The sequence below is a fragment of the Dioscorea cayenensis genome, chromosome 4, assembly GCF_009730915.1.
Source record: "Dioscorea cayenensis subsp. rotundata cultivar TDr96_F1 chromosome 4, TDr96_F1_v2_PseudoChromosome.rev07_lg8_w22 25.fasta, whole genome shotgun sequence".
NCBI lineage: Eukaryota > Viridiplantae > Streptophyta > Magnoliopsida > Dioscoreales > Dioscoreaceae > Dioscorea > Dioscorea cayenensis.
Genome location: NC_052474.1, coordinates 401,866 through 417,065, shown reverse-complemented (window position 1 = coordinate 417,065; position 15,200 = coordinate 401,866). Strand labels below are relative to the sequence as shown.

General features: G+C 37.2%; 4 protein-coding genes across 4 annotated transcripts; 2 read left to right on the top strand and 2 right to left on the bottom strand.

The window, feature by feature from the left end:
* Positions 1-228: 228 nt before the first annotated feature.
* On the top strand, positions 229-1,708 carry LOC120258856 (S-norcoclaurine synthase 1-like). The gene is made up of 4 exons (XM_039266306.1): positions 229-547; positions 633-880; positions 978-1,302; positions 1,432-1,708. The coding sequence occupies exons 1-4, from the start codon at positions 440-442 to the stop codon at positions 1,675-1,677; spliced, it is 927 nt and encodes a 308-aa protein (XP_039122240.1). The 5' UTR covers positions 229-439; the 3' UTR covers positions 1,678-1,708.
* A 1,553-nt stretch (positions 1,709-3,261) lies between these two features.
* On the top strand, positions 3,262-4,610 carry LOC120259409 (squamosa promoter-binding-like protein 8). The gene is made up of 2 exons (XM_039267002.1): positions 3,262-3,846; positions 3,984-4,610. Exons 1-2 carry the CDS (start codon positions 3,317-3,319, stop codon positions 4,540-4,542), a joined length of 1,089 nt encoding a protein of 362 aa, XP_039122936.1. The 5' UTR covers positions 3,262-3,316; the 3' UTR covers positions 4,543-4,610.
* Positions 4,611-5,993: 1,383 nt separating this feature from the next.
* On the bottom strand, positions 5,994-11,364 carry LOC120259411 (squamosa promoter-binding-like protein 7). The gene is made up of 3 exons (XM_039267004.1): positions 10,983-11,364; positions 10,756-10,874; positions 5,994-6,566 (listed from the first exon to the last, which is right to left on the bottom strand). Exons 1-3 carry the CDS (start codon positions 11,336-11,338, stop codon positions 6,097-6,099), a joined length of 945 nt encoding a protein of 314 aa, XP_039122938.1. The 5' UTR covers positions 11,339-11,364; the 3' UTR covers positions 5,994-6,096.
* Positions 11,365-13,116: 1,752 nt separating this feature from the next.
* On the bottom strand, positions 13,117-14,555 carry LOC120259410 (metalloendoproteinase 1-MMP-like). The gene has a single exon (XM_039267003.1). It carries the CDS (start codon positions 14,250-14,252, stop codon positions 13,260-13,262), a length of 993 nt encoding a protein of 330 aa, XP_039122937.1. The 5' UTR covers positions 14,253-14,555; the 3' UTR covers positions 13,117-13,259.
* Positions 14,556-15,200: the final 645 nt, after the last annotated feature.

Sequence of the window (15,200 nt, the reverse complement as noted above, 5' to 3'; positions counted from 1 at the left end):
TGAATTACGTACTGATATCAGTAATCTGGAAATCTCTGACTTCGTGAGTGATACTAAGTGGAATTAGCAAATGCTGAGGTCCATCATTGGACTTTGGCTCAATTTCGCGGACTTTGGCTCATTTTCGCTATCTTGATTCTTGAATTTGTGAATCACTGACAAAAAGGCCCTAATGTTATTTAAGGATAAGTTCTAACGTACTAAGCACACACCAACACAGTTCTAAACTAAACAACGTCCATTATGGATCAGTACACAGGACCCGTCGACATGGTCTGTCTGAACGATGGAAAAGGGTCGGAGAGGTTGATTGGATCTCTGCCGGTGGACAGCGTGAGGGCCCTGGCCACATCTCTCACTCCCACAGATCACATTCCTACAAGATACATCCGACCCGAAGTCGAATCCGAGGCCATCATCATCCCAGGCTCCGAGCACGATGACATCCCAGTCATTGATTACCACGTACAAACTACTCGACCCGGAGCTCTCTGACGCCGAGTGCTCCAAGCTTCACCTCGCTTGTCAAAACTGGGGTTTCTTTCAGGTTGGCAAATCTTCACAATGAATCCAAGCGAACATTTTTTTCTACTTCATTTATATTAAAGTTAGGCTTTTCATCAAACATGCAGTTGATAAACCATGATGTTCCAAAGGAGGTAAGTAAGAGGATGATGTTTGTGATTGAAGAGTTCTTCAAGCTTTCATTAGATGAGAAGAAGCAGTTCAAGCAGCCTCCTGGACAAGTTCAAGGTTTTGGCCAGTGGTTTGTTTTTTCTGAGGAGCAGAAGTTAGACTGGGCCGACATGCTCTTCTATCATATTTCGCCTTCTCACTTAAAAAAAATGGAATTATGGCCTTCAAAGCCATCTGCTTTCAGGTCCTTTTTTTTTTTCCTTCTTCTTTGCCGTCGTAATCTTAATTAAACAAGTATTAATCTGTGTATTTGTTGGTTTTTTTTAATTTTTAATTCTCAGGGATGCGTTCGATGAGTATACAACGGAGGTGAACAGATTGGCGAATTGTCTTCTAGGATTTATGGCTAAAAACTTGGGACTTAATCCTTCAGAGATAATAGGAAATTCAGAGAATGAAACTCAATCTGTGAGGATAAACTGCTACCCTCCCTGTCCTGAGGCTAAGAAAGTGTTGGGCTTGTCCCCTCACTCTGACGCATGCAGTTTAACTCTTGTTCTTCAAGTGAATGATGTTACAGGGCTGCAAATCAGGAGAAATGATAAGTGGCTCCCTATCAAGCCTATTCCTGGTGCTTTTGTTGCTAATATGGGAGATGCCTTGGAGGTAATGAATTCATTGATTCTCTTTCTAATATATATACACACACGCGCGCACACAACCCATAGATATATATATATATATAATAATATTGTAAAATAAGCAAATTATTTGTTTTTTTTTTAATTTCCGTAGGTAATTAGCAATGGAAAATACAAGAGCATAGAGCACAGGGCAGTCACAAACACACAGAAAGAACGCTTCTCAATTGCAGCATTTCATGGTCCAAACTTTAATGCCACAGTTAGACCCCATCCAGATCTTGTTTTGAAGGGTGAGCCACTCTACAAGAGTATGGACTACCAGAGCTTTATAAAACTCTTCCTCGCATCTAAACTGGATGGAAAGAAATTCATGGATGACATCAAGCTGAACAAATAAATGAATAATGCGACTTGTACTATCTCAAGTATTGTATTATCACTCTGTTATAGAATAAAATGCGCACGAAATTTGACTAGATAATAAATTGATATGAGATGATATGAAATTTTAATTGATAATAAAAAACAGAGTAGTAAGGCATCCTATTTCCGTGATGGCCCCTTTTGCCTATCATTCGTCTTTCTACGGATGATTCTCAGATTGGTACAAACTTGTTTTACTGGGATTGGGTTCTGCATTTTATTTCATAAACATGCGTTTCTGTATTTCTGTTGTCTCACCAGCTAGTGAAGGACTACTTGGACACTTGATTTGTTTAGATGTTCAAGATAGACATGCTCTTGCTGAATCATGCATGGCATCCAACGCTCTTTGGTTCTTAAACTCAGTAATAATAATAATAATAATAATAATAATAATAATAATAATAATAAAAGTCATCAGGAGAGCGATATCGCAATAAACAGTAGAAGGAATAAAACATAACTGTTTGATAAAAAGTTATCCTTACATAGCAAGGTTGTTAAAAAATTATAAAAGCTTGCTTGTTTTTTACCAAACAGTGCTTACAAATCCTCATCAGCTGCTAGAACTGTCTTGACTGGTCAAATGAGCAGGGAAGTTATAGAGAGAGAGAGAGATGTGGTCCAGCATCTCATGCAAGATTTCCACCGCATGATGCTCATGCAGCTAGTAAACGTGGACGGTTATGATGGAAAGAGGAAGAAGCTCAATAAGCTCCATTATTCTCCACCTTCTTCTCCCTTTCTCTTTCTCACTCTTCTTCTCTGTGAGAGAGACGAGAGAGAGACTGAAGGAGATAACGTACAATGTTTCCACGTCATTGACAGATAGCAGTAGCAGTAAAAGCAGAGCAGGCTGGATTCCAGGCACACCGTTTCGCCACCTAAAACTAAGAAACATGCACTAAAACTGAACTTAAAAAACCATACTATACCATCACGGGAGAGTGAGTGAGTGAGTGAGTGAGTGTAACAACAGCAACAACAACAATAATAATAATAATAATACACCATAAGGCACTACTGTTCGTCCAACCATCGCTTTTTGTGTTTTCATGAAAAGCAGCAATCCCGTAGCCACAACTGTGTGGCTTTACTAGTTGATAATAAAATTTATATATATACAACGTTTCATAATAATAGCAGTGCCATGAACGTCCTTATCACAAATACCCTTCCTTACCTGCAGAGCTGAAAATAAAGACAGTGGGATAACTGGGGTATAAAAGTCCAAAAGCAGAGTAGGGTGTGAATACGATTTCACGAACGAGGAAGGTGCATCCAACCTTCCTCCATGTCAGGCCACCACGCATCCCCACTCTATTCGGTGGTATCCTATGGATAGAGACAGCATATCAGATCATATTGCCCCAATCCCTCTCTCTCTCTCTCTCTCTCTCTCTCTCTCTCTCTGTGTGTGCAGTGAATAAAAAAAATTTAACTCCTCTGAGTTAAAAATGTTTATAAGTTAGTTAAACGAGCTCGGCGTGGTAAAAAATGGTGAACTTCTCCTTATATAAACAGTACTACAAGTCCTGAGCATCAGAGAGCAGGCTTGCAAGGAGAAAGAGCTTGGCAAAGCTACGTAGTGCAAAAAAAAAAAAAGGAAGGAGATGTTGTTGGAGTACGAGTGGGGGAATCCGGCAGCTGCGGCCGCCGCGATGCTACTGTTCGGAGAGGACGCATCCTCGTCGATGTCCAACAACGACGCATGCCAACAAGACAGGCAAGTTTACGACCACTTCACTCATGGCCTGCACGCTGACTTGTTCGCTCAAGCGCAGGCTCAACCTGCTCCTACCTTCTCGGCGGCCGGGCTGTTCCCCATGGCGTCATCAACTTCTTCATCAACTTCTTGCCATCAAAGGTATGGTTTGGCCTTGCCACCGGCTCCGGCGAGGATCGGGTTGAACCTCGGTGTGCGCACTTACTTCTCGTCCGCTTCACCAGATGAGGGGATGGTGGTTGGGAGAGTATGCAGGAGGAGGGCGAGAGCTGCTCGCTGCCAAGCTGAAGGCTGCGGTGCCGATCTCACCCATGCTAAGCACTACCACCGCCGTCATAAAGTTTGTGAGTTCCACTCTAAGGCCTCCATCGTCATCGCCGCCGGCCTCTCACAGCGTTTCTGTCAACAATGCAGCAGGTTCTATATATATATATATATATATATATCTAATTTCCTTTCTTTTCCTTTATATATATATATATATATTCATTTGTTATTCTTGTTATCAAAGAAAGAGAGAGAGATATATATACATATGTGATTTTTTTATTTAGGTTTCATGTGTTGTCGGAGTTTGATCAAGGGAAAAGGAGCTGCAGGAAAAGACTAGCTGACCACAACCGTAGACGTCGCAAGTCACAGGATCTAATGACAATGACAACAACACCGGTGGCCACCACCACCACCAACACCAACACCAACGCTCTGAATGAAACCAATAACACCGGCGAGACACCTGGCGAGAAAATCCTATTCACTAGTGCTAGCAGTAGTAGCACTAACAATCCTCAGCCACCATTCATGGGATGCATCACGGAACCAGAGTCACCTTGCACTGGTATGACCTCTCCCACAGCACCACCATCACAGGTGGTTGCCCCGCAAATGGCTCTGGGTTTAGGGTGCTACTCTCATGACAGTGGTGTCATGGTGGTGCCGGCGTCGGCTGGGTTGTCAGGCTCGTCGTCAACCGGGACTTCACCTCAAGACACACCTTCGTTCCTTCCCACTGGACTAGGAGATCACTTCCGCATGAATGTTCATCATCGTTTCCCAAGCTGGAGTGATGGTGAGGATGGTAGCACCATGAGAGACCTTTTTCAAAGCAAGTAACAGCTAGTACTTGATTTGTATCAGAGACTCAGTGAGAGTTAGTTACTACTGTTTCTTGATTTGCTTTTTTTTTTTAAATGTCCAAGTTTTTCTTCTAATAAAGATGAGGCATGGCATCTCGTTTTTGTTTATTTCTGAGCACCATTGCTAGAGAAAAACCACCATAAATTCACGTACTTATTAAACATATATGTCAGGTTATACAAATGTTTTTTAAAATGATATAAATATCTATGAGCGAAATATTAGGATGGAATAAAACTGTTGACATTCACAAGATATTCTCTTTCAGAGCCGCTAAACACTAAACAGCAAATAAACGATATTTCATATTGTCTGGGCGTGTTAACGGAAGGGCAGTGATTATATGATAATACAAGTTATGCAATCAAGGCGTAGTGAGGATCAACATCATTGTCCTTTCTCTATGGCCAACTATTTATTTATGTTCAGCTTTGCATTCCCGCACAAAGATCAATACCACGTGTATTTTTTTAAAAATAAAGTGAATGTGGAGAAGTATAGTTTTCTAATTTTGTGGCTAGGGAAATTACTAGAAATGGACGAAAAAAGGAAAGAAAAACAAGAAATGGACCCTTTTTAATAGGTGTTGGTTTGCAGCCTATAGATAAATTGATGAGTTAGATAAATCCAAGTGTAATAATGGTTTTATATATTTTCTCCGCCTAATACTCAGTAACCTGTGAATGAGCCAAATTTCACGTCACACTTCTCCTTCCTGATTCGGCAGCACTGGTATATAGTGGTCAACAAGGTTCATTTTCTTCTCAAATTATTTCTGATCCAAATGAAGATAAAGGACCAGTATTGACAAAATAAAATTTAATTAAAAAAAAAAGGGAAAATGGTGTTCTTCTGGTAGACCCATTAGTTTGCCTTTATTTGTGGGGGTTTTCTCTCTCCAGTAAAGGACGTGCATGGGGTTCATAAGGTTACTGACTGGGAACCGGTCCACACATGTGGCATGAGATGCCTCCAAGTTTGCATTTCAGTTTCACAAGCATTTTGGGAGGGAATTAGTACTTTGGATTGAAAAATAATTGTCGAAAGTTCCCAGAAGGTTCGTATGAGATTCTCCATCAAGCGTGAACAAGAGAAGCTGTAACATGATTGACATAAGTTTGGCTCTGGTTATAAAATAAATAAATAAATAAATAAAAATTACTCGTGTTGCTCGCATTGGAGCTCAGTGTGTGCATTAACACATGAAATGGCATTGGTGGGCAGCAACAATAACGAGAAGCATGAGAGGATCTTATCTTTTATTAATTTTTTTATCTAACCAGCTCCAAACTTTGTTTCGTTGCATGAAATGGAACGGAAAGCGTGCCTCTGTAGTCGTGCACTGAAAGTTTATGAATTTCATAAGCAAATGTTGTGATTATACTACGTACAGTGTGTTTAAAGTAGAGCACAAGACACTAGGTATATAATCATGCTGCAGAATCAATCACTTCTTTCCCAGAAACTTCTCTTCGATTAAGATAGAATTTGTTGAACAGAGAGGATCAGGTTAATTTATGTCACATATTTTCAAAACAACTGCTTGCCCTCAAAAGACTTGTAAAACTCACGGCACTCATCCTCATCCTTGTTCCTACCTGCAGAGAGGAACTCAAATGAAGAGCCAGGAGGCATCTGCATGAGGCCTAGGGTCACTTGAGTTCTGGCTTGCTGGAGCTCATTCCAGCTACTTGAATCCAGAGCAGGTTCTTGAGATGGCACTTGTTGGACTACTTGTGGAAAGTTGTTAGAGAGAAGGGCGCCTGAACCTCCTGTGTCAGTGGTGTCTCGCCAACAACTACGATGAGAAGAGAGCTGCCCAGCAAGTATGGAGGCACGGTTTTCAGCAATCAATTCTAGTAAAGCAACTCTGGATAGGGAGGAGAGGTCGGATGCTGATATGCAATTTGGAGATGAATTGGATGACAGAAGAGAGAGAGCATAACATCTGGATGAAGTTGATGATATGTGATCAATTCTACCATCCATCATTCCGATTTCTGTACAACAAATGCCATGATAAATCAGAAATGCAGGTTTATTAGTATAATGAACAAGAGCTTTTGAGTGTTAATGATATGAAACTATTCCACGTCCAATGACCGGTGTCATGCAAGGCTTGATATTATAAAAGAATATTATTTTAAATAATAAAATTTAGACTACAAAGTCATTCGGTTTAAAAAAAAAAAAACAAGATCAACAAACAAAAGAAAAAACAAACACCAAAGTAAAGATCTCTCACTAGTAGTGAGACAAAACAAGAAGGAAAAGAAGAAGAAAACGCATAGAAAACTGAAAAAGCAGTTTGACCTACGAATATTACTGTCTAGAGTCATAGGTCTGCCCAAGCTGCATGGTGGAGCCGATTAATCCATACATTTCATTTCATGTCCAAATCCGAACGGAATCTTTTCAGTCAAATCTTATTATAGCTTTCTAATTGATAGAGGGCAATGATATACAATCACACTGCAAATTCTAAAAATTCCATGTCCAAAGAAAGTCTCGCTCTTTAATTGGTTGGCTTGGGATAACTAAATTCTATACCTTGGAAAATCTCGCGTTACTGAGATGCAACAAACAACCAACGGCTACATGTACCCTTTGTCATGCAGACCTTGAATCAGCTGATCACCTTTTCATCCATTGTCCTTTTGCTTCAGCTATCTGGTCCCATTTTAATCAAGTCCTTAGGAGCCCACATCTCCCTTACTAACTCCGGGATCTTTGGGAAATATGGTATGTTTCACTTACAGCATTCAGTCAAAGAATCTTGGAATCTCTTAGTTAGATCCCTTACTTTGAATGTTTGGTTAGCGAGAAATAATTGCATTTTCAATCACAAAACTCCTAATTTGTGTTCGACTATTTTTGAACATACGCCTAACTTTGTCTTTTGAGTTTTAACTTCATTGACCAATAAGAGACATAAGCTGGAGTCCTCTTCCGTGGCAGTGAAGACTATTCACTTCCCAGGATCACATACAGGGGACAAGCACGATCCAAAGACCCAGGCCCTAGCTCCAACCCCTGGCTAGTTTCTTTTGGTTTTACTTATGTTTCCCCGTGGAAGGAGACTCTTTTAACCCAGGGGTGGGTTGCTTTGTCTTTTGGTGTGTCTTTGTTTTTGTCTATTTTTTGTTTCCACCTTCATTGGATTTATGTACTTTTTCTATTGTTTGTATGCTTGTAACGTTTTGTGTTGGTCTTTTTTTAAAAATTTATGATTTATCCATTTTAAAAAACAACAAAGAAAAGTAGTTCCACCAGTGAGAGGAGGACTCATTACCCTCTTAAGTGAGAGGTTCAGAGAATTTAGTCCCCTCTCCAAACAATAGTTTAGTTATGACTTATCAATAATTATTTTAAAAAAAAAATAGGTTGAGTTACAATATATATTATATAGAGAGAGCGCAAGAGTAATACTCTAATTTACTTAATATAACATCACATTTTATCCAAAGACCTTTTGGTCTATTTGTACTGAGTGCCTTATATAGGATATTTGTGTTTTTACTAATAAAACACGTTCAAACCTCAGCTCAAACAAAATGAGGATATATATGTGGGTTAATTAAGGTATGAACTTCTCATCAATGCACACCCCATGCTGTACCTTATCTACATTCATCAAAACAAAAAATTCCTTATGTTTCAGTGATGCTTTATAAAGAAGTTTTTAAAAGAAAAAATAAAATTCTAATTTTTTATTTTACTTATTTTTTTTTAATATAAAGGAGGAAATTTGGCTAAACTATCTTGTGGTTTGATTTTTTTTATCAATTCGGATTTTATGCATTGAGTTTTAATACTTTAGTACTTTATAATCTAAATTATTTTCAAAAAAGGTGCCAAAACACTTAACACCTTTAATACTTACTGATGTGACATAAAAATGTATGTGAATTTACTTTTTTACGGTTTTTTGCATTAGTACATCCGATTGATTCTCCTAATTAGGTGAAAAAATCATTTCTAAATGAAACAAATTAGAAGGAAATTGTATTATTTATCTTAGGTTGTGTTTGGTTCAATAAAACTGTAAATACAGTGGATTTTCAATTACAATATAATTGAAAATATATGGATTTTAAAATACAGTTTACTCAAATCAGATGTTTGGTTAGACGTAACTGAAGATATATACTATATTACAAGATTTTGTATTTGCAAATTTGTAAATTTGGACTTAAAAACTTTTACATACCAAATATCTTAATGTCATTTTAATAATTTTAAATTTCATATTAATTAGTTTAACTTAATTTTACTATTAAGTTAGTAATTAAATTTATTATTATATTTATTTAAAAAAATTTAAAATTTTGTAATTTTTTAATTTAATTACTAACCCAACAAAAAGTATTTATGAACTTGCCATATATTTCTAGCATGTTATTTAATGATTTTAATTATCGTATTAATCATTTTAACTATTAACTTTATTATTAAATTATTTATTAAACTAATTATTAAATTCATCATTATATTTTATAAATTTTCTATTCAACAAAGGTATCTATGAATATTTGACAATACTTATTTTTCCTTAATTGGTCAGGCATGTAGATCACAAATTATGCATGTGAAGCCTAAAAACAAAGGATTTGGTTTTACTGCCAATTTGGATGTAAAACCAAATCACACATTAGATTTACTCATTAGATTTAATCTGAGCTATAAAAGTTTTTGAAATCTTGTGAACTAAACACTGAATTTCTAAAAACCCAGTATCTTAAGTTACATAAAATTCCAAAACCCTCCAAACAAACACTACATTACATGTTTCAAAAAGAGATTTCCATAGAAATTAGGGTTTAATTGGCTTTGGGATTCAAAATTCTAATTAGGAGAAAAAATTGGTTGTATATTTTTAAGGGCAAAAGAATAATTTTATGTATATTTTTATACCGCATCCGTAAGTATTAATGGGTTTATGTGTTTCGCATATTTTTGCAAACGGTTTAAACTACATCATATTCAAGTATCAAAACTTAAATCATAAATCCAAAATTTATAAAGAGTCAAACCACATGATAGTTTAGTGAAATTTCCCCTAATAAAAAATCACTTAATTTTATCTTTCCAAAATTCCATTAGATGAGATTTATATTGTGCAAGAGAAAATTAATAGCGTGATAATTAAAAATTTTGTTTATAGAAATATACTTTATTCAAATATTTTTAAAGTTTAAATCATTATTTTTTTAATTCTAGTGTTCAAAATAACTTTAATTAAATCACACTTTTTTAGACTCGTGTAATATATATAGTATTATTTAATTTTTCTATAGTTTAATTAGTAATTAGCACTAATCTAAAACAAGATCACGCAAAAACTTTACTATTGATTAAAATTCTTTAAGAAATATGGACAAATTTTTTATAGTGCTTTATTTTAATAAATAGTGGTTTATTCAAAAAAAACATGGACAAATCGCATTTTAACTCGAGCTTAATTAATCACAATTAAACATGTTCGTTTTGGTCCATACATACTTATCTCTTGTTTTTACATTAATAAACTAATGGTTTATCGATTTTTCAAAAAAAAAAAAAAAATTAACCTCATTTAATCCATGAGCAAAATGGTATAAGAATCCCTTTTCCCAAAAGAGTTTTCTAGTTGTTTTGTTCTCTCTCCTTTGTCTCTATTTTAATTATCAATAAATATAATTTATTTATTTTTTATAAAAAAATAAAATAATTATTTTTTCTATAACACTTTAAATGAATCAAGCTTTTTTAAGGAATTATGGGCTAGCTCACTGGTAAATACCATGTTTGTAATTGAAAAGTCTCGAATTCGATCATCTCAAATTGCAATTCACTTCTTTTGTCCTTTGTGGGAGTTCTGTGTGAGTATTTTTTATTTTTTCCTTCAGGATTATATAGCCGAAGGTTTATCTTTAAAAGATCAGTAAACCACCATAACAGATGCATCTCCCTACTCATTTATCATTTTTTTTTTTTCAACTTTCAAAAAAAAAAAATAGCTACTCTCTATCTTATTGTTGCTTTAATTTAGTGGTGGTGGATTTTGTACTTTTTGTTTGTTATGTCTCTTTCAACGAATTATAATTTATCCATTTAAAAAAAAAACTAATGAATCTACCAATAAGCACAGCGCGCGCACAAACTAAGGAATAAAAAAATATAGAGAGAGAGAGAGAATTGAGATGTTACCGAAAGAAGAGTTCCTGGCAATGGAATCGTGGGTAGTCTTCCTCCGGCGCTCATTGTGACCGGCCAACCTCCTTCTGCAACTCCTCTTCGAGTCATCAAACTCTGATACAAAATGAAACCTACCAAAACCCACCACCATTCCATCAAAAAAATAAATATAATAAATAAATAAATAAATCCAAAGAACCAGAAAAACCCAAGGCGAAGAGCTAGCCATATATATATACCTGCTACATTGCTGACAAAACCGCTGCTGTGAACCAAGCACCAGAACCACAGCCGCCTTAGAATGCAGCTCACACACCTTGTGCCGCCGGTGGTACGCCTTCGCCTCGACCAAGCCCTTGCCACACCCATCCACCTGGCATCTTGGCTCGCTCACCAGTCCATGCGGTGCCACCCTCTCTCGCTTCTTCACAGAAGTACCCATGAGTACAGAACCATATTGAATGTCGTAGTAGCGGCAGTAATGCGATCTCTTGCCGAGCTTATCAATGCACGGACTCTGTTGCTGCTTCGGCGCTGCACTGCGTTCCATCAGCGCGCGCTTGGTTGAGGTCCTGTTGAGGAGATTGGACTGCATGGGGAGACCGAGCAAAGTGAAATGAAGTGAGAGTGGGGGCCTTGTAGTGTGGCCCTAACTCAGTGAATGGTTCAATCTGATAAGACTAGTGGTCATCCAAAGGATTTGATCCAACGAGTGAGTTACCAAAAATGACCCTCTATTCTTTGTTTTGTTATAACTTATAACACGTGACCATACTACCAAAACTTTGATGTGACTTTTGCAGACATGTCTAGAGCCCACATGAATTGACAAATCGTATTGCTTGGTTCTTCCCGTTCAGGCGACAACGAGGATCCACTTCAATTCTAGAATACCTCAGATATGTGTCCATCTTTGTTGCCATACGTTGTTTGTTTGAAATTTCAATATATTTTTCTGAAAAAATAAATGCACAATTTGAATTGTATGGTTGATTACCGCTTTGTATACTTAGACGTACCTTGGTTAATTTATCAGTTCCAAGAACAGAATTGTGAAGAACATTGATGTTTGAGTTTTGGATAAGATATTGCAATTAAAACACATATAAAACATGTGCTGACACATCATGAATGCAACACCTATTGGTATTATAGATATGATTCAAAGTGAAATTAGCATAAATTAAAAATATAGTTAATCATATGGTGATTTATTAGCATCAATTTTTGAAAAGGTGGATAAACCACTCGATTAAAAATAAAAGCAGACAGACATCTGGGACCTCCAAAAAGCTGAAGACTAAAAAGCGTCAAAGACCGTGAGTGACAACACGCTCACTTGAAGCAAAAAGGAGGGACAATAAAAGGCCTCCTCCAAAAACCGGTGACTGAAGAGATTAGCCCGTATCCAAAGAAGTGCCTCCTCGGCATACGAACTCCCTTCAAAGCATAGATGGGTTAAAAGTATTTAACTCATCGTTTGTGCATGTATGACTTACTCACTTTGTCAAATATATATAAAATATATATTGAAAATTAATACTTAATATCATGACTTATATGGAAATGGAATCAAAAGGAATAGTGAAATTAATATTTTGGATAGCTTTGTCATAACTTATAAATTTACATGTAAGGATTATAAAGTACATATATAATTATTAGCTTATGAATTGCTTTCCAATCAAAATTAACGCTGAGTTTTGAGATGATATTGTATGGTAAAAGCTATCTCGCGGCTGATGGTACTAGACCAATGATACGATAGTAGTTATTTAATTTTATTCATTTGATCACATCAATCAAATCTCCACCATCCAATTGCCAATCCAACTCAAGATGGAGTCCTTTTTTTATGAAGAGACTACCGCGAGTCATGAGTCATGAAGATGTCCGGGTTTGAGTCACTGTCACTTGGAAAATTGGTAGGGTCTTCTTATCGCTCCTTTAGGATCTCAGCCGTCCAAATCTTCATGATCAGATATAGGATCCTCTTCTAATTGCTTAAGTTTAAAGACTTCCGCCAATCATATTCTGAATTTCATTACTCTTATAAATTTTAGAAGTGATTTAATATGACTTTTCAAAGTGATTTAGACTTGCCCAATGAGATGCAATGGACTTGGGCTAAGATGGAAGTAGCTTTCATCAGTGACGCCACTTTCATAAGTATTAAGGCCCAATATAGAATACCACTAATCTTTTAGTGGACGCAAGAACGCGTAATCGTCGTTCTCACAGCCATCACATATTTGGATAATTATCAATTAACATCCACAAATCAATGTTTAAATTAAAAAAAAAGCTACATTAATCTTCTGACCAGAATTATTATTTACAATTGCTTCATAATCGGAAGATAATAATAACAACAAAGAAAAATCAATCCCTGGAGAATCTCAAACCCATTCGTTGGTCTTCTCCATTAATTTCCTATTTGTTTCCCCTTTTCTATACCAAACTTGGATTCAAAGCACAAAAATCAAAAGCATCCACTACCTTCTCCTAACGAATCATTAAAGTATCATCACCATCAAAAGAATAAGAATTCCTATGCAACTTCTCCACCGTGTACGTGTCTCTTTTGTGACCTGAGAAGCCGAAGTAACAGACTCCATCAACGAACTAAACTGGAACTTTGGGTTAGACCCATAGAGCGCTTGCACGCCCTCAACATCATCAGCTGTTAACTCCGTCTTTCGTTTCCTCGGACTCAGGCTCGGGTACATGACCGCGTCGTGCACGGTCGAGTGCGCGAGCCCGAGCACATGCCCGATCTCATGCGTAGCCACGGACTCTAAATCCACGGCCACGCGCGAGTCCTCCTTTCCAAAGTCCACCGCCCACCTCTCGGCCGCATCGAAGTGCAACCTCCCGCTCATCGGCGAGAACGCGTGCGCGAGCACGCCCAACACCCCGTCGAATGGTTCACCATCCCCGTGATCCCCTGCAAAGAACGCCAGCTTCACGTCCGCCGACTCGTAATCCTCTGATTCAATGAAATTCACTGGGATCACTCGTGACCAACGATCGAACGCTCGACGCAAGATTGCACGTATCTCAGCTCTCGGTATGTAATCGATGGTGTCGAACTGGGAGAGCGCGTAAGAGAGGTTGATGGGTTTAGCGCGCGCCCAACGTGGCTCGCCTACAAAGAAAGCAAACGCCTTGCGGCGCGGCGCTGCAGCGTCAGACACGCCGCACCGTGGTGACATGATCTGGGACAGCGTGCGGGAATCTAACCGACCCGTGATCGGGAGCCCGAGTCTGGATTGATAAAGACTAAGCGCTGTCTCTAAAGAGACATCGAACACGTCCGTGTAGTTGGCGTTCTTGCGGAGATAACCGAACCGATTGAGATAGCGTTTCAAGTCTGAGACACCGGTCACGTTGGCCCCCCGCTCGGCGTTCACTAGTTTTCCCAAGGCGTGCCATGAGGTGGTGTTTAGCTGGTGTTTATGGGCGTAGCTTGTGTAAAAGAGGAAGAAGACTAGGAACAGAGGATGCATGGTTTTTCTCCTTCTTTGATTTAGAAAGAATGGGAAAGGTGTATATATATGTTGTTTACCTTCAAAGTTGGGACTGCTAGTCTTCTTTTTGGAAGATTCTTATTTGGAAGTCTCCTTTGTAGGATGAGGAATGATTCTATGGTTGGTGACCAACTAACTTTTGCATCTCTCTGTTCCTTTGTTTCTTCCTTTCATTCTTTCTCTTATAACTCTTTGCTCTGTTTTCTTGCTTTCATGATCTTAATATATAAGGGACAAGCTTCACTCTGACTTTTGGTGTCCTCATGTTTAGGCCAACTCCCAAACTCTCAATTAATATCATTGATTTTGTCTTATTGCAGTAAGTTTATTTTGCATTTCTTCCAGTAAGGATTAAGAAATTAAAACATTTCGAATGGATTGGATATGTATATATCAACAATGGATTTTTTCCCACTTTTTTTTTTTTTTAAAAAAAATGGTGTTTGATTATGGATAATTGAGAAATGACTTGAATTTAAACTTAGATTTTCTTGTTTGGTTTTCTTCTTTTAGTTTTAATTGGTTGCGTCCTATTTAAATATCTAGTATAATACCTTTATCCTGTTATTATCCACAAACGTTCTATCAGGAAAATCTATTATGTCCAATGCCATATCTTATTGTCAAGATGTTACACATAAAAAAATTAGTAAATTCAAAGGTATAGCCAAATTAGTTACACATAAAAAATTAGTTAGTTTCCCCAACACTCATTTCTCATAAAGAACTCTGGGCAGTGTCTCATTCTTTGGTGGTTTCGGACCTTTTTTATTCGTACAATTTGTTGATACATATGACTTTAAAAAAACTACATATTTTCTTACATTTCTTCTTCTTCTTTTTTTATTGATTATATGCAAAATTTATCATTCACTTATTACTTGGATTAATATAGCACCGGTGACACAAAAAAAAAAAAAAACGAAG